At 44.6% G+C, this 24,894-nt stretch overlaps 1 protein-coding gene across 3 annotated transcripts in view; it reads left to right on the top strand.

Moving 5' to 3' along the window:
- Positions 1 to 24,715, top strand: part of LRIF1 (ligand dependent nuclear receptor interacting factor 1) — a 47,651-nt gene extending 22,936 nt beyond the window's left edge. For all 3 annotated transcript variants that reach the window (XM_040339867.1, XM_040339869.1, XM_040339868.1), the window contains 3 exons: positions 2,492 to 3,770; positions 17,247 to 17,495; positions 23,439 to 24,715. In XM_040339867.1, coding sequence (XP_040195801.1) covers positions 2,492 to 3,770; positions 17,247 to 17,495; positions 23,439 to 23,909 — 1,999 coding nt within the window. In that variant the 3' untranslated portion in view covers positions 23,910 to 24,715. The remainder of the gene's footprint in view (positions 1 to 2,491; positions 3,771 to 17,246; positions 17,496 to 23,438) is intronic.
- Positions 24,716 to 24,894: the final 179 nt, after the last annotated feature.

Here is a 24,894-nt window from a genome sequence, read left to right on the forward strand (position 1 = left end):
TTTACATTGGTAGTTTGTTGATAGTAAAGGTTCTTTAAGTTGGTGCGAAGAATACTTTTTATTTTGTTGGACAGTGGGAAGAATGTCCCTTACATTGGTGGTCAGTGGGAAGAATACTCTTTACATTGATGATCAGTGGGAAGAATGCTCTTTACATTGGTGATCAGTGGGAAGAATGTCCCTACTTTGGTGGTCCGTGAGAAGAGTGTTCCTTACGTTGGTGGTCCGTGGGAAGAATGTCCCTTAGGTGGTCAGTTAGAAGAATGTTCCTTACATTGGTGATCAGTGAGAAGAATGTTCCTTACATTGGTGATTAGTGGGAAGAATGCTTCTTTCAAATGGTGATCAGTGGGAGTAATGGTCCTTTTTTATTGGTGATCGGTGGGAAGAATGCTCCTTACATTGGTGATCAATGGAGAGACTGCTCCTTTCAAATGGCTAAAAGGATCATTGGTGTCAGTGGTAGCCTATCCAAGAATCAGAAATTGTTCACTGATCAAGGAACCTCGAGCATACTCTGGAGGACCCTAGAGTTCCTCAGAAAACGAATTGAGAAAGGCTGATCGAAGTCAACAATTGGGAGGTGGGGAGTTCTAGCCTTTTGGTTAAAATGATTAAATATTGAAATGAGACAGTTAATGAAGGTGTGGTTTGGCAAACAGTATATATGTTTTGTTTTTTAACTTGACAATTGTGCTGTAATCAAGGCTTGTAAGCTGGAACTTGTGAGCCCCTGTATGGTTTTTCCTCCACTTTTGTATGCACCAATAAAGAAGCAACGTTTGACGTTTGGAGTTGCTGGCTCTATTCTTTGTATTTATGTCTGCAACTATAGTTGAACGTTGCATAACATATTGTGCTCTAAGTATACAGTATATAGATTTACTGGTTTCTAATATCCATTTCACTGCAAAAGAGGAAAATGTGCTGTCAGTACCGTGTGAAACCAATCAAATTATGTATAAGGCTGGAGTGCGGTTTCTTTATTTATTTCTTCTTATTATTCCAGTTCAGGTGCAAATTTTTACTTGAATTCGCACCTAAACTGGACCCAAAATCGCACAGGATCTTTTTTAGAAGTGGACCGTGGGCATGACTCCATTGAAAGCAGCTTGGATTCACATGTTATGCAATTGGATGCTGTAAAAAAAAATATATATATCCGATTCGCATATATGTAACCCAAGCCTTAAAGATGAAATCCAGGCACAAATGTACGACACAAAGGAATGCAGCTCAATGTTCTATAATACATAATTTCATGTATTTTTGTAATGCAACCAGTAGTCCAAATACAGGTTATTGAAAAAGCCTTTGTACACATATACAGCAACTGCTGACACCTTTCTACCTAGACATGAGCTATGACTAAGGCATAAAGGCATCAGCTGTTGTTCTTCGTGTACAGAGGCTTTTTTTGCTATAAGTACCTGAATTTGATTTGGTACCAGTGTCTTGCAATGCCCTGTACAGCAGAGCTTAGCCTGGGGATGGGAGAAGTAGCACAAGAATCCAGACGGTAATGCTGGATTGTTCATATGCTGACAAGGAACATGCTGATAATGGGAGAAATAAAAGTGACAGGGAAATTGGTTCATCAGTCTACTGCTCTATTCATTGTCTAGTAATGGGCTAGGGGAGGGACAAGACCTGTAAAGCCGTGTACACACGATCAGTCCATCCGATGAGAACGGACCGACGCTGTCATAGGTTAACCGATGAAGCTGACTGATGGTCCGTCGCGCCTACACACCATCGGTGTGATCGGTTTGGACCGATGAAAACGGTCCATCAGACCGTTGTCCTCTGGTTAACCGATCGTGTGTATGAAGCCTAATGCCGCGTACAGACGGTCGTTTTTTTGTGATGAAAAAACGACGTTTTAAATCATGAAATAAAACGACGTTGCCTACACACCATAGTTTTTTCAAAATGCTCTAGCAAAGCGCGGTTACGTTCAGCACTCTTTTCCATTGAAACTAGCTTCATAACTTGCTTCTGAGCATGCGCGGGTTTAAAAACGTTGTTTTAAACGTCGTTTTGCCCACACACTATCATTTTAATTGACACAAAAAACAAAGTTTTGAAAAACGACACAAAAAATTCGAGGATGTTCGATTTTTTTTTTGTCGTTTTTCAGAAGACATAAAACAACGTTTTCCCCACACACGGTCATTTTAAATGACGTTTTCAAAAACGTTGTTTTTTTTTCATCACAAAAAACGACCGTCTGTACGCGGCATAAGTGTTACTGAACTGCTGCATAGAAAAATCAGGTCTCCTGTCCTGCCAGGCAGGGCTGTGCTGTGAGGCAGGACTATGTAAATCTCAGGACTGGATGGGGAAAAATAATATCCTTTGGCAGAAAAAACAGCTCCCAAATGTTTATTTAGTCTGATTAAAGCTCAGCTTGCGATCTTAATCCTCAAAATTGTGAAATATTGTAATGTTCTTAGTAAATCCTTCTTTTTTTTTTTTTTTTTTTATTCAGCCTTACAGGGTGCATGTACCAACTTGTTCAAAGTCCTGGGCCAGATGGAAAAAATGTCCTACAACTCATTCCAATCCTAAATACGAAGGATAACCAAGTTCCAGGGGTTTCTTCTCCCTCAATAACAAATCCGCCCATGCTGAGCGTACAACAGCCCGTCAGGTATTCTTTGCCTTCAGCAGTTTCCAATGCGCCTTTGCCGTACTCATTGAACGCGCAACTGGTACAGCAAATCGGTTCAGCCAACTACATCATTACAACCCAAAAAAATCCTGCCGATGTTTCCAAAACCATACGCGTTGACGGCAAGCTTTCAGCTCACCCAAAAACAGCTGTTATACTGGAAAAACCGCAGTTGAATTTGCCGCCAAACCCTCAAACGGGAACCCCATCTTATATAATCATGAATACAAAACCCGGATCCGCTCCTATGAAAACCATCCCGATTTTTCCAGCCGGCCATAGTCTTCAGCTACCTCCTAATGCAGAAGTAAAATCCATTCCTGTTTCTTCCCTGCCTTACTCTATTCAGCAAAGAATTTTACCCCCGAACGCAAGTAACGATACCACCAAGATGCCTTCCGTTATATACGTATCTCCTGTGAATGCCATGAAGACACCAACAAACGTACCGCAGTCTCCTCTGTTATCTCCAGTGTTGGTTCCAGCTGTGCAGTCTGGTACCACAACACCTAAAGGACCATTGAAGTGGGTTGTGCAAGAAAACACAGAATCTGTTGTTCCAGTAAGAACAAATACTGAAACGGCATCAAAGATTGTAACATTTATGGCCAGAGCAAAGACTGAGGAACTAAACTCGCCCAGTTCCAATGTCACACAAATTAAAGACAATGCTCTTGTAATGTGTAATAATAAATTTTACTTTTTGGCAAAAAACACAGGGGAACTTAAGAGTGCAGTCCATGTCAAACAGGAAACTCCTGAAAAAAATCTATTCGATGCAGAAAAAGGGAAAGATCTCTCTAAATTAATTGAAGTGGTTTTGTCCAAAAATAATTTGCCTCCTACAACCCCCAAACCAACACAGAACTCTGACAGTTCCCCACTTGTTCATCCAGATGTTGCCAGTCCTGCAAAATCCAAAACGTGCACACCCGCTCCAGCCAGTAAAAAAGAGCCTGAAGTGATTTATATTGATGATGATGACGAGGAGGACATTCCTGCCAGCATCCAAAAACCTCAAGACATCCATCAATCAAAAGAAACCAGTTCTGCCAAAGTATACACCCCTTCGACTTTACAGATTTCAAATAATCAGGTACAACTTTACATTTTATTTTTATTCATTTTTTATGTTTGTGCATGCATATTCACCCGTAGGGTAAAAAGATGAATATTCACAATCTTTTTTAACCCTTGCGCTGCCAGAGCCGGTTTTTGGATTTATTTATTTTTTGCAAGCAAGCCTAAAGAATAATTTTAGGCCTGAAGATTACATAAACCCCCCAAAACGTATATATATTTTCTGAAAGCAGACATTGGAACTACCACCATTTTATTCTCTAGGGCAGGGGTAGGCAACATTGTGCCCTCCAGCTGTTGCAGAACTACAAGTCCATGCCTCTGGGAGTAATTGTAACTGCCGGCCTTGCAATGCCTCATGGGATATGTAGTTCCACAACAGCTGGAGGGTCCCAAGTTGCCTACCCCCTGCCCTAGAGAATAAAATAGTGGTAGTTTCAATATGTCACACGATATTACCGCAAAGTTCTAGGTAATTTAAAACTCTGCAGCATGAAGGAGCTAATTAAAGCGGAGCTCTACCCTAAAGTGGAACTTGCGCTCATCGGAACTCTCCGGTGTCACATTTGACACCTTTCAGGGGGAGGGGGGTGCAGATACCTGTCGAAAGACAGGTATTTGCACCCACTTACGGCCACACAGTCTGCGGGTAGACTGCGGACAGGACGTCGGATCCCGTCCCCCCTGTTGTGTTCTGGGAAACACACAGCTCCCAGAACACAGCGGGGACCAGTGAGCACAGCGCACACGACTTGCACATGCAGCGTAGGGAACCGGGCAGTGAAGCCGGAGCGCTTCACTTCCTGGTTCCCTCACCGAGGATGGCGGTGGGGGCAGCAGAGTGACGAGCGATCGCTCGTTCTCTGCTGCCGATGGCGCTGGACTCCAGGACAGGTAAGTGTGCTAATTTTAAAAGTCAGCAGCTGCAGCATTTGTAGCTGCTGACTTTTAATATATTTTTTTTCGGCGGACATCCGCTTTAACACTGACAGTGGTCACTAATACAGCAAAAATGGGTTAATTACACTGCCACTGGCCATTACTGCATTAGTGATCCATGGCAGTGTTAATTAACCCATTCATGCTGCAATACAAAGGGGTTAATTAACACCACCATGGATCACCAATGCAGTAATGGCCAGTGGCAGTGTAATGAACCCCTTTGTATTGCAGCATGAATAGGTTAATTAACACTGGCCACTAATGCAGCACAAAGGGGTTAATTACACTGCCATGGTCACTAATGCATCAGTAACCATCATAAGTACATTACCTTAATGCAGCACATTACTGAGTAATGGTAGTGTTAGTTAATCCCTTCACCCCCAATTACAAAACCCACCACACCCCCCAAGGAGTTAACTAGTTCATTGCCTTCCCTGCCAAAGCTATATGGCTGAGTCAATGCAACATAACGCTGTTAAGCAATATACAGTATAGTATATTCTCTTCTGCTCACTTATCTTATCCAAGCAGCATGTACTCTCAGACTCTCCCTCGCCGTGCCTCGCCTCGCTCTCTTCCTGTCCCGTCCTCAGAATGATATGTCAGAGACGGGAACTAGAATGATCTGTCGGGCAGAGTGGAAGTGCAATCATGGATGTGTACCCGTGCTGAATGTAGGAGTGCAGGGAGCGTTCCAGCACTCGGCACCCTGCTGCAGCTCTGCAAGGGCACTGTGTAGAGTCTGTTCTGGACTTCAGCGGCGATCTGTGCAATGCCGTGCATGCTCAACCGCCATCAGGCAGACTTTAGCCAGAGCCAGCACTGCCTGCACCCTGTCACCCCCCTTGTCTCAGCTCTGGTGTCAGTGTCACCCCTCTGGCGGGTGTCACCTGGGTGCGGCCCGCACCCCCATAGCAACGCTACTGATGCTTCCTGCAATCTTGGACATCCAAATCTTCACCTGGATCCAAGGTCCGGATAGCAGGAGAGGTACAGATACCAGCTGCCATGGAGGAGGAATTCGGAAGGAGGATGCAAGAGATGCGGATACAGCATAGGGGACCAGTGTCAGAGCAGGCCCTGCTGGGATGGGATGATTCTGTCCGCTGGGAAGCGCTAGCTCGTGAGCAGTGACACCATGGAAAAATTCTCTCCTCCTCCTGGTCGCAGTACGAAGTGCGAAATGGTGTTTTTGGGGAAACAACTACACGTGGAATGGAAAGCTGAGTTAAGCAGGCTGGTCTAGACCGAGATGAGGTTGGATGAGAGCTACTGAGCCCTCCGCTGTTATGTAGACCAAGTGTGCCCATGGACAGCGGATGACACCCCAACAAAAGGCTTTGGCTACGGCGGCCTGGGGCTGTTATTTGAGAGGCTGTCCAAGGACCCTGACTTTGGGAGTGATCTGGAGTGTTATTTAGAGGAAATCTTGGCATACAGAGAAGAGATGCTGAATGTCTTGAAAGTGCACTGGAAGATTTGGAGTTTCTAGACAATTAGGAATGGGAGCTGGAGATCGCCTACAGACAGCTGCTCGATTCTGCCCAGCAGTAGGTCTGGGCTACCTTTGCCTGGGACTATCTAGAAGTACCAGCTGACATCTCTGAAATCCCAGCTGAAGAGTTGGCAATGTGGGAGAGTAACATTGTGCTTTACACATCTCCGCCCACAGTTATGGAGGTGGAGGTCTTATGGCAGATGCAGCAAGTTCTGACTGACCTTGACAATCCTGTTTATTCAAGGGATGATCTTGGATGGAGGAATAAATCTATCCAGCAGCCGGGTAAATGTACAGGAGATGGTGCAGTCGACTCATCTTCCCATTTGCAGTTCCAGGGCTCGGGAGAAGAGAAGGCTGTCGCTGTTCCCCAGCCACAGATCACAGAAAGCATGGATTTAATTGATTTCTTTCATCACAGGATGTTATGGATAATGAGTGTTGGCACTGGGCCCAAGTGCTGCCAGCCATGCCCTGGATTTTCAGCAATCCCAGAGACTGGGGATTTAATAGACTTTTCTGTAGAGGATGAACAACCTGGTAAACCTCCAGCAGAAGAACTGGCATCAGTGCAGATTACTGAGCTCTGTCCAGCACCAACAGCAGCTTCAGCCTCCCTGAGAGAAGAGGCAGCTGGCCTTTCTCCTACACCACGGACGGGGACATGAGATTTTCTGCTAGCAGCAACAAACTTCTCCAGCTGAAGCGCTGGCCACTGGACAGAGGGTCCAAGTCCTCTGCCCCACACCTGCTGCATCTCTGGAGGCCCATTGTGAGTTGTTGTCCCCCCTCCCCAACAGTCAGCCAGAATGGAGGAAATTGTCTTCCCTCTCCAACAGCTAGCTGGAGCGGATTATGTGGAGTCCCCAGCAGAAGTGCTGGCAACATGGCAGAGTGCTGCCAATCTCTGCGGAGTTCCAGGGAGCCAGGTCAGTCGGCACCTCTTCCCAGCAACAAGCTGACCTGGTGAAGCTTCTGCTCCCAGCTGAATCACTGGCAATGGGGCAGAGTGCCACAGGCCTCTGCCTAGCACTTACACAGTCTCCACAGCTTTATGGAGCTTGGGGTGATCGGCCCCTTTCCTCAGCACCATACAGAGCACCGGAAGCGCTGGCAGCTGGACAGAGAGTCAATGACCTTTGCCCCATGCTTACTGACAACAACTTTTCTTTGCACTATTCCTTGCAGCTAAGAATGGAGATCATGCAGACTAACTATATGCGTTCACTCCAGACCAGGTGGGGATCTGGGACCTTGTTGACTGTTGATGGGGAGAAATGTGATAGACTCACCCAGGAAAGAGGCTTTTGGAGGGTACTGAATGCTAGCCTCTTGCCTACTTACTATGGGCCCTAGCTTTTAAGGGAACACTACTCTATGTGAGGCCTGGAGACCCTTGGAGTAATGTTACTTTGGATTCAAGTCCATGTCTCCCCAAGACTCAGACTCTGGGATCCTTGTTAGGGCCTATATGCCACATTTATAGCAAGGACTGTTTTCACACTGTGAGATTCATAGCAGATGCTGATGCCATCAGCAAGCCACCTGTCTAGGGTTGTCTGCTATAATGTGTTTATTGCAAGTAGGTCTTGTGTGCCTCCTAAGGGTCTTTCACTCATTGATATTTGTGCTAATTAACTCAGCTATCTGTGTTTATATTTATGATAATGTGTATTGTACCTTCTGAGTAGGGATGAGCTTTATTATGTTCAAGTCGAACATGAGTTAGACGCAAACATTGGCTGTTCGCCCGTCGGCGAACAGCAAACAATTTGAGGTGTTTGCGGCAAATTCGAAAAGCCACGGAACACCCTTTAAAAGTCTATTGGAGAAATGAAAAGTGCTAATTTTAAAGGTTAATATGCAAGTTATTGTCATAAAAAGTGTCTGGGGACCTGGGTCCTGCCCCAGGGGGTATCGATGCAAAAAAAAGTTTTAAAAACCGAAGTTTTTTCGGGAGCCGTGATTTTAATAATGCTTAAAGTGAAACAATAAAAGTGAAATATTCCTTTACATTTCATACCTGGGGGGTGTGTATAGTATGCCTGTAAAGTAGCGCATGTTTCCTGTGTTTAGAACTGTCCCTGCACAAAATGTCACTTCTAAAGGGAAAAAAAACAATTTAAAACTACTTGCGGCTATTCATGAAAAAAAAAACAGAAATCAAAAAACCATTCCAGCGTTGTAATCCATTCTCTATGTTCCGCGGTGATCCGATGTCCAGTGATGCTGCCATCTCCACTCCACACAAAACCCCCATGACGCGTAAGAGGGGTGGGGTCATCCGCCCACGTCATTGGGTAACCCCCCGTTTGCTGGAGAAAGCCTGGGGTTACCCAATGACGTGGGCGAGTGACCCCGACCCGTGACATCACGGGGCAGGGTCACCCGCCCCCTCTTACGCATCATGGTGGTTTCGTGTGGATTGGAGACTGCAGCATCGCTGGACATTGGATCACGGGACATAGAGAATGGATTACAGCGCTGGAATGTTTTTGTTTTTTTAAATAAAGGACTTCTCCCAACTGCGTCTGTGTGGTTTTTAACATTTTTTTTTTTAAACTTTCTTTTGTGAAATGGTAGGGGTCCAATTCACATGAGGGGGCCGGAACCTGGGGGTCCCCTTTTTTAAAGGAGGCTTACAGATTTCGATAAGCCGCCCGCCCACCGGGCAAGGGTTGTGGGGATGAGGCCCTTGTCCCCATCAACATGTTGAGGGCATGTGGCCTGGTACGGTTCAGAAGGAGGAATGTTCTCTCGCCCCCCCCCCCCTCTTTTCCTGCGGCCTTCCAGGTTGCGTGCTCGGATAAGGGTCTGGTATGGATTTTGGAGGGGACCCCACGCCATATATATATATATATATATATATATATATATATATATATATATATATATATATATATATATATATATATATATATTTTTTTTTAATGGTGCAGGGCTCCCCTTAATATCCATACCAGACCTGAAGAGCCTGATATTGAATTTGGGGGGGACCCCCATGCTTTATTTATTTTTTTATTTTAGTTCGGGGAGCCCCTGCGTTTTTTTTATGACTTTCATCTGTATTGCCGGGACTCGACAATTCATGAATAGCGAGTAGTTTTAAATGACTTTTTTACCTTTTTAGAAATGATATTTTGTGCAGGGACAGTTCTAAACACGAGAAACAAGCGCTACTTTACAGGCATCCTATATACAGACCCTCAGGTATGAAATTTAAAGGAATATTTCACTTTTATTGTTTCACTTTAAGCATTATTAAAATCACTGCTCCCGAAAAAAAACTGCCATTTTTAAAACATTTATTTTTGCATTGATACATGTCCCCTGGGGCAGGACCCGGGTCCCCAGACATGTTTTATGACAATAATTTGCATATTAACCTTTAAAATTAGCACTTTTTAATATTTCATGTTCGTGTCCCATGGACTTTAACGGTGTTGGCGTGTTCGAACAAATTTTTGGCCTGATCGCATGTTCTGGTGCAAACCGAAACGGAGGAGGGTGTTCGGCTCATCCCTACTTCTGAGCTCAGAGCCAGAAAGTCTGACCTGCAATGAGACATCTGAGTCATCCAGTTAATTAAGAACCCTCTATGGTGAGATTAGCCATGAGTCAGCTGTACCTCGTTTACCATTGTGTGATGTTTTGGGTAAATATTTGGGTCATTGTTAATGTGGTGTGTGACCTCCTTCTCAAGTGCATAAAAGCCTGTATTCTTGTTCAAATAAACAGTTCTTATTCTGGTTTACTCCAAAACTGGTGTTGCCTAGTTATGTAACTGTAGCCAGATTCAAAGGTCTCGTGAACCACAGCACAGTGATTGGACACAAGAGGCGGCATTTATGATTTCTCCAATCACAAGCAGGGGGCGGGGATTGTGCTCCTCCAGGCATTCCTGGCCAGGACAAGTAATGTCAGTGAGTAAAGCGGTGATGTGGAGGCCTTTTTTTAGGGGCATTAGTTTGGCCCGGGGGGTGGCCGTGTCAGTTTCATTATGGGACACTGTATTGTCCTGGAATGAAGATGCCCGGGACAGACCTGCAAAATGCGGGACTGTCCCGGGCAATCCGGGACACGTGGTTACCCTAGCCCCAAACCATATCTATCTCACACAATTATTAAATACACTTTTTTTTTCCTTCTTGTAGATAATAAAATGCACCTATGCTGCAAAAAGAGGGATAAGTCTTCAAACTGTAAAAATAAGTCAGCCATCCTAAGCTGCAATTCCAGACTTTACTGGCACACGCACAGTGCCAGCCAGCTCCTCACTTGCAGCATTGCTGACTGTCATGCAGAGCTTTCCCCTGCGTTCAGTACCTGCCTCCTCCTTGCTGCACAGAGGAACAGGGGGAGGGGGGATGGTGAAGTCTGTTACAGATTGCAACATTGCTCAGTCAGAAATGACCATGCCTGCTAGATACAGGAGCAAAATCAGAGCTGCCAGGCTGCAGAAAATGCATAGAAAGGTAAGGCTGAGGCACATGTATTGCTGGAGTGGGGTCAGTCAGTACTGAATAGGTTTACTTTAAGGGCATAGTCCATCTAAATAATAATAAATGTTCCTATGTTGATTTGTAAAAAAATAAATAAAAATCAAGTCTGCATTGAAGTCTGCAAAGCATTGCAGGTGCAATCCTCAGGCTTGAATGTACGTTGAGTGTGGTGACACCACTGAACTTGTGCTCCATAGAGAACTTCATAGCCTGAATTCTACAGTGGAAGACAGGCCTTTTATTTTGTTTTTTATTATTATTCACAGATTCTTGTGAATAAATGACATGGCTGTGGCTGTACAGCCACACCAAATTCAAATATGACAGGAGCCAGGCAGAGCAGAACCCACAGATTTTCCTAGGTTTGGGGGCTGCAGACTGTGACCATGTTTCACCGAAGAAAGATGGACTTCTTTTAATAGAGAAAGTTCTTGTCCTAAACAGAGAGGCCCCACAGTCTCCGGGAAGGCTGCAGTCATTCTGCACAGGTTGTAGATCTGCCCCAGATCTCATTTCTGATATTTGATTGTGGCCACAAGGCTGTGTACGCTGAGCAGTGATTTCTCCATGTTGCTCCAACACTAGTAATACAGTTAAAAAAAAAACGAACTATGAAAAACAAAAACTTGTCCCACCTAGAGAATAGGAAGGGAAAAAAAAGAAATGTATACAAAAAAAATTGTGGGCCAGATCCACGTACAGCAGGCTTAACTTAAATATTGTGTTTTAAGTTACACCGCCGCAAAATTTCTACCTAAGTGCCCGATCCACAAAGCACTTACCTAGAAATTTTCAGCGGTGTAACTTAAATCCGTCCGGCGCAAGGCGGGCCCAATCTAATGGGGCGAGTCCCATTTAAATTAGGCGCGCTCCCGCGCCGGACGTACTGCGCATGCTCCCGACACGATTTTCCCGACGTGCTTTGCGCGAAGTTACGTTGCGCCGAGTTTTGTGAATCGCGCCGGGTAAAAAAAGTTGCGGCGGGAAAACATTTTTTTTTTTAAAAAAAATTTACAGCGTCGCGGGAAAGAAGGGTCTACTTTTACATGGTGTACTAACTTTACACTTTGTAAAAGCAGCCCTATCTTTGCGTTTGCAAACTAACAACTTACGGAGACTTCACAAAGGGAAACCGCTTCGTGGATCTCCGTAAGTGCTAATTTGCATACCCGAAGCGGAATTTCGACGAGAAATGCCCCCAGCGGCGGCCGCGGTACTGCATCCTAAGATCCGACAGTGTAAAAGTATTACACCTGCCGGATAAGGAATATCTATGCGTAAACTGATTCTCTGAATCGGCCGCATAGTTAGAAACAGGGATACGACGGCGTATCAGCAGATACGCCTGCGTATCCCTTTTGAGGATCTGGCCCTGTGTGTATATAATAAATATATATTTGTGTGTGTGTGTGTGTGTGTACAGAAAGTATTCAGACCCCCTTAAATTTTCACTATTTGTTATATTGCAGCCATTTGCTAAAATCATTTAACCACTTGGGATCCGCGCTATGGACGAAAGACGTCCACAGTGCCGAGTGGACGTCTTTGGACATCCTGTTGTTGTCATTCCCTGTGCGCGCCGCTGGGGGCGCGCAGCAGGGAAACAACGTGCCCGGCGCATTGCTAGGAACCCGATGCGTGTGCCTGGCGGCCGTAATGTCCGCCAGGTACCCGCGATCGGCGGTGACAGCAGGGATGTGGAACTCTGTGTGTAAACACAGAGCTCCACGTCCTGTCAGGGAGAGAGGAGACCGATCTGTGTCCCTTGTACATAGGGACACAGCATCGGTCACCTCCCCTAGTCAGTCCCTCCCCCCTTCAGTTAGAACACACCCAGGATACACATTTAACCCCTCCCTCACCCCCTTGTGTTAACCCCTTCCCTGCCAGTCACATTCATACAGTAATTAGTGCATTTTTATAGCACTGATCGCTATATAAATGTGAATGGTCCCAAAATTGTGTCAATAGTGTCCGATACATCCACCGCAATATCGCAGGCCTGACAAAAAAATCGCAGATCGCCGCCATTACTAGTAAAAAAAAATCATAAATCTATCCCCTGTTTTGTATGCGCTATAACTTTTGCGCAAACCAATCAATATACGCTTATTGCAATATTTTTTTTTTTTTTTTTTTTTAACAAAAATATGTAGAAGAATATGTATCGGCCTAAACCGAGGGAAATTTTTTTTTTTTTTTTTTTTTTTTAAATTGGGATATTATAACAAAAAGTAAAACATATTGTGTTTTTTTTCAAAATGTTCTGTATTTTTATGTTTATAGCGCAAAAAATTAAAATCGCAGAGGTGATCAAATACCAGCAAAAGAAAGCTCTCTTTGTGGGAAAAAAATGATAAAAATATAATTTGGGTACAGTGTTGTATGACCGCGCAATTGTCATTCAAAATTCGTCAGGCTGAAAATTGGTCTGGGCACGAAGGGGGTTTAAGTGCCCAGTAATGAAGTGGTTAAGTTCATTTTTTTCTCATTAATGTACACACAGCACCCCATATTGACAGAAAAACACAGAATTGTTGACATTTGTGCAGATTTATTAAAAAAGAAAAACTGAAATATCACATGGTCCTTAGTATTCAGACCCTTTGCTGTGACACTCGTATATTTAACACGGGTGCTGTCCATTTCTTCTGATCATCATTGCGATGGTTCTACACCTTCATTTGAGTCCAGCTGTGTTTGATTCTATTGATTGGACTTGATTAGGAAAGCCACACACCCGTCTATAGAAGACCTTACAGCGCATGTCAGAGCAAATGAGAATCGTGAGGTCAAAGAAACTGCCTGAAGAGCTCAGAGACAATTGTGGCAAGGCACAGATCTGGCCAAGGTTACAAAAAAAATTCTACTGCATTTAGAGTCCTTTCACACTGGTGCGTTTTCGCAGTAAAAATAGCGCTATTAAAACGCTCCAAAAACGCCCCTCTCCATTGAAATGAATTGAAAACGCTGTAAAATCGCGGTGTTTTACCGCTATTTTAACGCTCCGCTATAGGCGTTTCCAGTGTGAAAGGGCTCTTAAGGTTCCTAAGAGCACAGAGCTCCATAATCCTTAAACGGAAGACGTTTGGGACGACCAGAACCCTTCCTAGAGCTGGCCGTCCGGCCAAACTGAGCTATCGGGGTAGAAGAGCCTTGGTGAGAGAGGTAAAGAAGAACCCAAAAATCACTGTGACTGAGCTCCAGAGATGGAGATGGGAGAAAGTTGTAGAAAATCAACCGTCACTGCAGCCCTCCACCAGTCGGGGCTTTATGGCAGAGTGGCCCGACGGAAGCCTCTCCTCCGTGCAAGACACATGAAAGCCTGCATGGAGTTAGCTAAAAAAAAACACATGAAGGACTCCAAGATGGTGAGAAATAAGATTCTCTGGTCTGAGACCAAGATGGAACTTTTTGGCCTTAATTCTAAGTGGTATGTGTGGAGAAAACCGGGCACTGCTCATCACCTGTCCAATACAGTCCCAACAGTGAAGCATGGTGGTGGGGGTGCAGTGAGGGTGTTTTCCAGCTGCAGGGACAGGATGACTGGTTGCAATTGAGGGAAAGATGAATGCGGCCAAGTACAGGGATATCCTGGACGAAAACCTTCTCCAGAGTGCTCAGGACCTCAGACTGGGCCGAAGGTTTACCTTCCAACAAGACAATGACCCTAAGCACACAGCTAAAATAACGAAGGAGTGGCTTTACAACAACTCTGTGACTGTTCTTGAATGGCCCAGCCAGAGCCCCAACTTAAAGCGGATGTGCCAGTATAAAAAAATATTAAAAGCCAGCAGCTACAAATACTGCAGCTGCTGACTTTTAATATTAGGACACTTGCCTGTCCTGGAGTCCAGCGCCGTCCGCAGCAGAGGAGGAGCGATCGCTCGTCTCTCTGCTGCTCCCCCCGCCATCCTCAGTGAGGGAACCAGGAAGTGAAGCGCTCCGGCTTCACTACCCGGTTCCCTACGGCGCATGCGCGAGTCGCGCTGCGCCCGCCGATTGGCTCACACGCTGTGTGCTGGGAGCCGAGTGTTTTGGGAGTGTGCTGGGAGCCGTCTTTTGCCCATAGCGTGTGGCCGGAAGTGGGTGCAAATACCTGTCTTTAGACAGGTATCTGCACCCCCCTGAAAGGTGTCAAATGTGACACCGGAGGGGGGGGCGGGTGCCGATCAGCGTGAGTTCCACTTTAGGGTGGAGCTCCGCTTTAAACCCAATTGAGTATCTCTGGAGAGACCTAAAAATGGCTGTCCACCAACATTTACCATCCAACCTGATAGAACTGGAGAGGATCTGCAAGGAGGAATGGCAGAGGATCCACCAAATCCAGGTGTGAAAAAATTGTGTGAAAAAGACTCATGGCTGTATTAGATCAAAGGGGTGCTTCTACTAAATACTGAGCAAAGGGTCTGAATACTTAGGACCATGTGATATTTCCGTTTTTCTTTTTAATAAATCTGCAAAAATGTCAACAATTCTGTGTTTTTCTGTCTTAAAGAATTTTAGCAAGTGTGTGTGTGTGTGTGTGTGTGTGTGTGTGTGTATGTGTATATATATATATATATATATATTGTGTGTGTGTGTGTGTATATATATATATATATATATATATATATATATATATATATATATATATATATATATATATATATATATACACACACATAGGACATAATCAGTATAATAACTTATGTATGGAAATATACTGTATGTACTTGCCGACCACCTAACTGGAAATGTATGGCATTATTTGACGTTAAATTCCATGGTTCTGCAGCTAGATGCCATAACCATGGTATTTTATTTTTCCTTAGGCGGCCGGCTTTTAGATATGTGGTCCCTGAAGAGTATTTGCTGCAAGGTAATTTTTAGAAGCGACAGGAGAGGTGCCCCCACCCAGCCAGCCTGCCTGGTTCCTGGGCTTATGTTACCGAGCCATCCGGCAATGGCAGTGTCTTGCCATAGAGATTAGTGATGGCAAGATGGCCACCGCTTATCTCTATATCTCTATGCCCTTGGAGGACCATTTATTTTTTATTTTTTTGCTTTTAAAGGGGTTGTAAAGGAAAAACATTTTTTTTCCCCCTAAATAGCTTCCTTTACCTTAGCGCAGTCCTCTTTCACTTGCCTCATCCTTCCATTTTGCTTTTAAATGTCCTTATTTCTTCTGAGAAATCCTCACTTCCTGTTCTTCTGTAACTCACCACTGTAATGCAAGGCTTTTTTCCTGGTGTGGAGAAAGCCTCTTGAGGGGGGAGGGGGCGAGCAGGAGTGTCAGGACGCCCACTAACACACAGCTACTTTCTCTATCTGCAAAGTAGAGAGTGTCCTGACACTCCTGCTCGCCCCCTCCCCCCTCAAGAGGCTTTCTCCACACCAGGGAGAAAGAGGCGGAGCTTCTTCTTTTTTTTCTGAGTGCAGTGGCTGGCGTGAAATGGATCTACATCAGGGGACATTGTTTTTCAATTAAAGCGGAGTTCCACCCAAAAATGGAATTGCCACTTTTCGGAACCCTCCACCCCTACGGTATCACATTTGGCACCTTTCAGAGGGGAGGGGGGGAGAAGATACCTGTTTAATACAGGTATTTTGCTCCCACTTCCGGGCATAGATAGCCGAGCCACCCGCGGATATCTACGACACATCCGGCGCCTCCTCCGTCCCCCCCGCTGTCTTCTGGGAGACACACAGGTCCCAGAAGACAGCAGGGACCAGTGGAATTGTGCAGCGCGACACGCGCATGCGCAGTAGGGAACTAGAAAGTGAAGCCGCAAGGATTACCTTACCAAAGATGGCGGCAGCCGGACCCGAGAGCCTAGGGACGGATCGGCTTCGGGTGCTGACATTGCGGACGCCTAGGACAGGTAAGTGTCCTTATTTTAAAAGTCAGCAGCTGCAGTATTTGTAGCTGCTGACTTTTAAAAGAAAAAAAAAATTGGTGGAATGCCGCTTTAATGAGTTGTTAAAAACTGTGTGTGTTTTTATTTCTTTTGGGGAACCCCGCTGACAGCTGATGACTCATCGGTTGTTAAGGACGCAGCGGCTGGCTTTGTGGCCAATTCCTTAGCAACCAGCTATAGAAAGTGTGTTAAAGTGGGAAAAAAGAAACGCAAAACACATCAAAACTGCAACACTTGCAAGTCGAAAAAAAGTCCCTGACCCTTTCCAAAAAATGCAGCACTGCAAAACGCACAGATGTGAACCACATCCATAGGAAACCATGTAAAATGGACTGTAGTGCGTTTCTGTCGAAACAAAAACGCATACGTGTGAATGTAGGGTTAGATAGGTTTGAAGAGTGGATTCGATGTGTAATGAGGATATACCTTCCAGGTATGGGGCCATTTATCCAGTCACTTCAGCATTTACACCTGCTAGATGAGAGGTGACCCGGTTATCTGACTATCCGTAGGCAAATGATGTTTGATAAATCTCCCTAATACAGTTTTGTGTATTTATTGAAAGGATTCCTGGAATTTTATGGTCGCTGCCTCTCCACCCTCATCAGCTAAACTTTCACTTTTTCTTTTTTTTTTTACATTTGAAGGTCAAAGACAAGGACGTAGAGATCGTGAAGGTGATAAAAGAAAAGGACGTAGAGATCGTGAAAGTGATAAAAGACAAGGACGTGGAGATTGTGAAGGTGACAAAAGCCCCCGTGTTCCGTGTCATCGATGACAAAACTTTGCGGGCCAAATTTGGCCTTTTCAAGAAAGAGAAGATCATTCTCAACAGGCTACCTCGTTTCCGCCCTGAGAGCAGAACCTCTTCCACGAGTCAGAACAAAGACAAGCTGGTGAGTAGAGCTGCTTTTCCATCACCTTCATACACATTTCAGGAGGCTGCAGTTGGGCCTTATTCACTTGTTTTTTTGGTCATGCGATCCTGCAGCTTCGGCTCAGGGAGCGCTTGACAATGATGGGGAATTCCATGGGTCACGATGTCACCCATAGGCTCACATGGCCCAGCCATTGTCAGCGATCCCTCCTCTCCCCTGCAGCACCCAGGATTTCTATTTTTTTACAGGTTAGGCTGGTAGATAGGAAGGGAGGGAATATTTTGAAGCTTAGACTTTTCTTCCACTTTAGGCCTCTTTCATATGACCTGTTACCTGTGGCCACCGGATTCCAGCAGCCAAAATCAGCAAATTCTTGCGGCTGGAAAAACTGGGGCATGGGATTAAACAGGGATAGCACAAGATTCAATGCTGACAGTTCAATACAAGATGTTGTTTATTTTAGGCAGACCAATTCTGCTGAAGGCCATGGCCGGTTACCTACAGCCACCGGATTACAGTGGCAAGAATCAGCAGGCCTCTCCCTGCCTCTCCACAGCTCAGCGCTCCAGTGAGCGCGAAGAAGCAGAGAGGGGAGATGCTGACTGTCAGCATCTCTCCTCTCGGGGATTTGTGAAAACCAAGCCATCTGCGATGTTCGGTGGCTCGGTTCTCAGTGCAGAGACGGCGGGGGGACAGATGCAGCATCGGTCTGATGCTGCATCCACCTAGGTAAGTATGAATCTAAAATAAAAAATATAGGGGTGCACCGAAATGGCTTTTTTGGTGCCGAAACCGATACCGAAAATGAAAAATACACTAGGCTGAAAATGACAGATACCGAAAATTACTGTCTTTAAAAAATATTTTTATACAGGAGATGGTCGGAGACTGCGGACATGGTACAGGAGATGGTCAGAGACTGCAGACTTGATGCAAGAGATCAATGCAGCCTCACCAGTGCCTGTCAGATGCAGTCTCACCAGTGCCCATTGGCTCAGCTTCACCAGTGCCCATTGGCTCAGCTTCACCAGTGCCCATTGGCTCAGCTTCACCAGTGCCCATTGGCTCAGCTTCACCAGTGCCCATTGGCTCAGCTTCACCAGTGCCCATTGGCTCAGCTTCACCAGTGCCCATTGGCTCAGCTTCACCAGTGCCCATTGGCTCAGCTTCACCAGTGCCCATTGGCTCAGCTTAACCAGTGCCCATTGGCTCAGCTTCACCAGTGCCCATTGGCTCAGCTTCACCAGTGCCCATTGGCTCAGCTTCACCAGTGCCCATTAGTGCAGCCTATCAGTGTCCATAGAATATATGAAGGTGAAAAACCTTCACAACGACTAACCGTTTTTTAGTAATCTAAAATGCTATTTGTAATATACAGCATGGAGGGGGGTTAATGTATTGCTATTGGTCACTGATGCAATAGTGACCAAGGGCAACTAAGTAACCCCTTTGTGCTGCATTAGTGGCACCAGTGGCAGTGTTTATTAATTCCTTCATTCTGCAGCATTAAGGGAGATCACTCTGCCTGACAGCGAAGTGACTCTGCAAGTATTGTGCCGGCCGGGTGCAGGAGTGCACTCGTACCGCTCCAATACAGCTCTTAAAATATTACACTGTGTAGTTACGGCTGGCAGCTGTATACAACGGGGGGGGGGGGGTGATTGTTACCCTGCCCCCCAGCCCAGTCCGCTCCTGGCGGCGAGGAGGGAGGAGAGAAGAGGAGACTGGGGCGCGCCAGAACGACACGCCCCATTTTCGGCTTCATTATCGGCCTGTTTTTTTCTCTTTCGGCAATATGTCAAACGCCATTGTTTCAGCGCCCCGAAATTTCGGTGCATCCATAAAAAAAATAAACGTACTTCTCTTTTAACACACCTGCTCCACATTCACACCTGAGACCTTGTAACGCTAACGTGTCACATGACACCAGGGAGGGACAATGGCTAATTGGGCCGATTTGTACATTTTCACTTGGGGGTGTACTCACTTTTGTTGCCAGCGGTTTAGACATTAATGGCTGTGTGTTGAGTTAGTTTGAGGGGACAGCAAATTTACACCGTTATACAAGCTGTACACTCACTACACAACATTGTAGCCAAGTGTCATTTCTTCAGTGTTGTCACATGAAAAGGTATAATAAAATATTTACAAAAATGTGAGATACTGTGTGTATATATAATATATATATATATATCAGATTTACATCAGTCCCTGCCCTCAACAAGCTTACAATAAGATCTCTAACTCACATTCATACATACGCATACTAGAGCCAATTTAAATAGCCAACCTACACAGACGCAGGGAGGACATGCAAACTCCAGGCAGGTAGTGCCGTGGTTGGGTTTCAAATTAACAACCCTAGTACTGCTAGGCAGAAGTGCTAACCCACTGTGCTGACCTGTCAATCCGAATAAAATGTTGGCATGGGATCTGTTGTGTAGAATGCCTAGATAACACCACTGGATCAACAGGCATGTGAGTATGCTTTTTTTTTATTGTATTTTTGCACAATCCAAGCTACAGTAGATTGAAAAAGTAATTATACCCCTTGGAATTTTCCACATTTTGTCATGTTACAACCAAAAATGTAAATGTATTTTATGTGCTGGACCAACACAAAGTGGCACATAATTGTGACGTGGAAGGAAAATAATAAATTGTTTTCAACATTTTTTTTATAAATAAATATGTGAAAAGTGTTGCATGTGTTTGTATTCTGCCCCCTTTACTCTGATACCCCTAACTAAAATCTAGTGGAAGCAATTGTCTTCAGAAATCACCTAATTAGTAAATAGAGTACACTTGTGTGTAATTCAATCTCATTATAAATACAGCTGTTCTGTGAATCCCTCAAAGGTTTGTTGGAGAACATTAGTGAACAAACGGCATCATGAAGGCCAAGGAACACATCAGATAGGTCAGGGATAAAGTTGTGGAGAAGTTTAAAGCAGGGTTAGGTTATAAAAAAAACACCCCTAGCTTTGAACATCTCACGGAGCTCTGTTCAATCCATCATTCGAAAATGAAAGAGTATGGCGCAACTGAAAACCTACCAAGACATGACCGTCCACCTAAACTGACAGGCTGAATAAGGAGAGCATTCACCAGAGAAGCAGCCAGGGGCCCAAGATACATCCCTGGGAATTACAGACCAGTTAGCCTAACATGAATAGTATGTAAGCTCTTGGAGGGGATGATAATGGACTGTAAACAAGATTTTAGTAATGAGAACTGTATCATTAGCAGTAATGAGCATGTATTCATGAAGAATCATTCTTGCCAAACCAATCTATTAAACTTCTATGAGGAGGTGAGTTGCCATCTAGATAACGGAAAGCCCGTTGACGTGGTGCATTTGGATTTTGCAAATGCATTGGACACAGTTCCCCATAAACGTTTACTGTACAAAATAAGGTATAGGGTGAGTACATGGATTGAAAACTGGCTACAAGGGCGAGTTCAGAGGGTGTTGATAAAAGGGTAGTACTCTGAATGGTCAGGGGTGGGTAGTGGGGTCCCCCAGGGTTCTGTGCTGGGAACCAATCCTATTTAATTTGTTCATAAACGACCTGGAGGATGGGGTAAACAGTTCAATCTCCTGTATTTGCGGACAATGCTAAGCTAAGCAGGGCAATAACGTCTCTGCAGGATGTGGAAACCTTGCAAAAAGATCTGAACAAACTACATGGCAAATGAGGTTCAATGTAGAAAATTTTTAACTAATGCATTTGGGTGGCAAAAATATGAATGCAATCTATACACTGGGGGGGAGAACCTCTGGGGGAATCTAGGATGGAAAAAGACCTGGGGGTCCTAGTAGATAGGCTCAGCAATGGCATGCAATGCCAAGCTGCTGCAAACAGAATATTGTATTAAAGGGGATCAACTCCATAGATAAAATGATTATTCTCCCACTCTACAAGACTCTGGTCCCGGCCGCACCTGGGGTATGCTGTCCAGTTCTTGTTACCAGTCGTTAGGAAGGATGTACTGGAAATGGAGCGAGTACGAAGAAGGGCAACAAAGCTAATGAAGGGTCTGAAGGATATTAGTTATGAGGAAAGGTTGCGAGCTCTGAACTAATTCTCTCTGGAGAAGAGACGCTTGAGAGGGGATATGATTTCAATTTACAAATACCGTATTGGTGAGCCCACATTTAGCAGAAGGGAATTTAACAAGACATGTGGCCACTCATTAAAATTGAAAGAAAAGAGGTTTAACCTTTGTAACGGACCTATGAACTATTCTGCCTGGACATCGATAATCCTCATGCAGTGAGGCCTACAAAGAACTGCATGACTTGTTACAATTGGATTTACCACATTATATTCTGAGCTCAAAGGGTTAATTATAGAAGGGACTCTTTCACTGCTAAATGCTAATATTCCCTTTGCATAGCTAATTGACTCTCCTTTGTGTAGTTAACAGCCTCCTGTCAGGTGTATGCTGATGGGATTATGTGCGAGTGTATAATTGTTTTAAAGGTTAATTGAATTCTATTGATAAAGGAAGGTGTATGATCAAATCATGTTAAATGTAAGCTTGGAGCCAAACCGTCTAGAGACAGATTGGCTCAAGGGAATGTCATTATTTCAAAGTATCTGTATTGAAGCCCCCCCCTGTGTGAGGGGGGCGGAGATTGTCATTGTTCCTGTACAGTTTGTAACCACATATAAGCTAGGTGAAATGTGCCATTAAACAGTCTACTTGACCCTTCAAACGTAGCCTCGTCTCGTTCTTGGAAGGGCGTTCGATGGGATATACCGGCTGTACCTGCATATCACAACTTGCCAGGGAAAAGGACGTCTCCAACGGCTGATACCCCCTCACTACCAGTGGGTAGCCGTTACAACCTTAAACTACGTAGAGGGTTCTTTACTGTAAGAGCGGCCAGGATGTGGAATCCCCTTCCACATGCGGTGGTCTCAGTGGGGGGCATCGATGGTTTCAAGAAACTATTAGATAAGCACCTGAATGACCACAACATACAGGGATATACAATGTAATACTGACATATAATCACACACATAGGTTGGACTTGATGGACTGGTGTCTTTTTTTTCGACCTCACCTACTATGTAACTGTGTAGCTGCAGAGATCCACAGTTCAGGTGGGAGAATCTGTCCACAGGACAACTATTAGTCATGCTCTCCGAAACTCTGGCCTTCATGGAAGAGTGGCAAGAAGAAAGCCATGCGTGCGCATTGCGCCGTTCGTTCGGCCATTAATTTACATGGGGTCACGGTTAATTTTAATACAAATTTGGATTAGGCGGGCTTACGTCGGCCCATTTACGCTACGCCGCCGTAACTTAGGGAGCAAGTGCTTTGTGAATACTGGTCTTGCCTCTCTGTTACGATATGCGCTACGTCCGCTCAAACATACGCCGCTGTCTGTGAATCTGGCCCAATATTTTCCTGCTGCGGAGCCTGGCTTCAGGTCTCCTCCTCTCCCCTCCTCCTCTCAAAGCAGGACAAAGCTGGTAGAGACATCCCCAAAAAGACTTGCAGCTTTAATTGCAGTGAAAGGGGGTTTTACAAAGTATTGACTCCGGGGGGGGGGGGGGGCTGAATACAAGTACCCCACACTTTTCACATATTTGTAAAAAATGTTGAAAAACATTTATCATTTTCCTTCCACTTCACAATTATGTTTCACTTTGTGTTGGTCTTTTACATAAAATCCCAATAAAATAAATTTACGTTTTTTGTTGTAACATGACAAATGTGGAAAATGTCAAGGGGTATGAATACTTTTTCAAGGCACTGTATACAGTTAAGAGGGGAGGAGAGGACAAATACGGGTGAGGGTTACGTTCCTCTGTAAGTACTGCTTTTTGTCCCATATTCTCACGTGGCATGCATGCATTGTGTAGAGTTCTATACCAGTCTGCTGTACCTGTGTTTCTTCTATGCTCTCATTTTGTCTTGTAACTGAACAATTATATTTTTAAACAGGCTTATGGTGAAAATCCGGAGAGAAGAAATTTTCCATTTTCAGAAACATTCAGCACTTCAAAGCGGCGGAAAAGCGAAGACTTCAGTATGACCCCTGACACAGCTGGAAGGTCATTTTCTACAACAGCACCTCTCCCTGCTGGAACAGCAGGCGTGACGCACACAATGTCCAGAGAAGGGACAGCATTAACGGAAACAAATGGCGCCTACAGGAATGTAAGCGCGTCATACTCCGCCCAGGACAGTGCTCCAGAAATGTATACAGAACCCTCAGACAGCCAATCTTTTTATGTCAGCCAGGACATCGCTGGACATTTCAGTGAAGCTCCTCTACCACCGAGACAGAGGTTTCACTTTGAGTCTGTGTATCCCGATGAAACAACCAAGGACGAAAAAATCCAACGTCTGAAGGAGGTGATGAAGGAGCGGGAGCGGGATCTGGAGGTCTTAAGAAGACAGAAGTGGCCCTAAAAAATCCTATTAGAAATTTTTGTCTCCTTTTTCCTGCCTCAACCTAACTCTCCCGCTCCCTCCACAGATGCATACTTGCCTTGACTTTGATGGCCACAGCTTCTGTGCATTCTAGTCCTATGGGACCGTTTCTTTTGTTCAGGACACCGTTCCTTAGAAGCCTCTGGGGCTATAATTCGCAGGTGCGCCCCATTATGTAAACATACAACTGAGGCCACGGCTGTCAGGTCAAGGGAAGTATGCATCTGCGAAAGGGAAGGTGGGTTAGGTCAAGGGAATGGTTTAATGGGGGTAAGTGCCCTTTGTCTTAAAGTTCACTTATCTTTTGAACTATTTTAGAATAATGCCCCTAAAATTGTCTATACTTCTACATTTTATTTTTTATCATTCTGCATGCTGCATAAGAACATGATTTTTGTTTTTAGGTTATTGCTTGTACAAAGAATAGTTTTCTACCATGAGGATCTCTGCTGCCCACAGCCGCTGGATACAAGCAGAAGGAGAGGTTTGCACGGGCTGTCAGAGCTAAAATGGACATCCATGTGCACAGGCCCCTGGCTGATGATATTGGGTACTTGAGGAGTACCATAGATGCATAAGAGACATAGAGAGGCCAGGTATCAAGACCTGTGCTAAATTTTTTTTTTTTTTTTTTCGTTTTTATATATAATATATATATATCTCATGTCGTCTGTTTTGAATTGTGCTCCATTCCATTTGTATTGCAACGTTGTATTATTTTTGTTCTTTGATATTTTTGGTATTGGAACATACAATAACCATAAATGTTTTCTGCTTTTAAATACTGATCTGTATTGTGTCCATTTCTGGAAATATGGCCCGAAGGAGCAATAAAAAAAAGATATGGGGTTTTGAATATATTTAAAAGTGATTCTAAATGTTTTTTTTTTTTTTTTTTTTTAAACTTCCCTTCTGGGGAAGTTCTCCTGCCAGCTCTCCAGTCTTTTAAACCTCATCGGCAAGT

Source organism: Rana temporaria, chromosome 2 (genome assembly GCF_905171775.1).
Source record: "Rana temporaria chromosome 2, aRanTem1.1, whole genome shotgun sequence".
Lineage (NCBI taxonomy): Eukaryota > Metazoa > Chordata > Amphibia > Anura > Ranidae > Rana > Rana temporaria.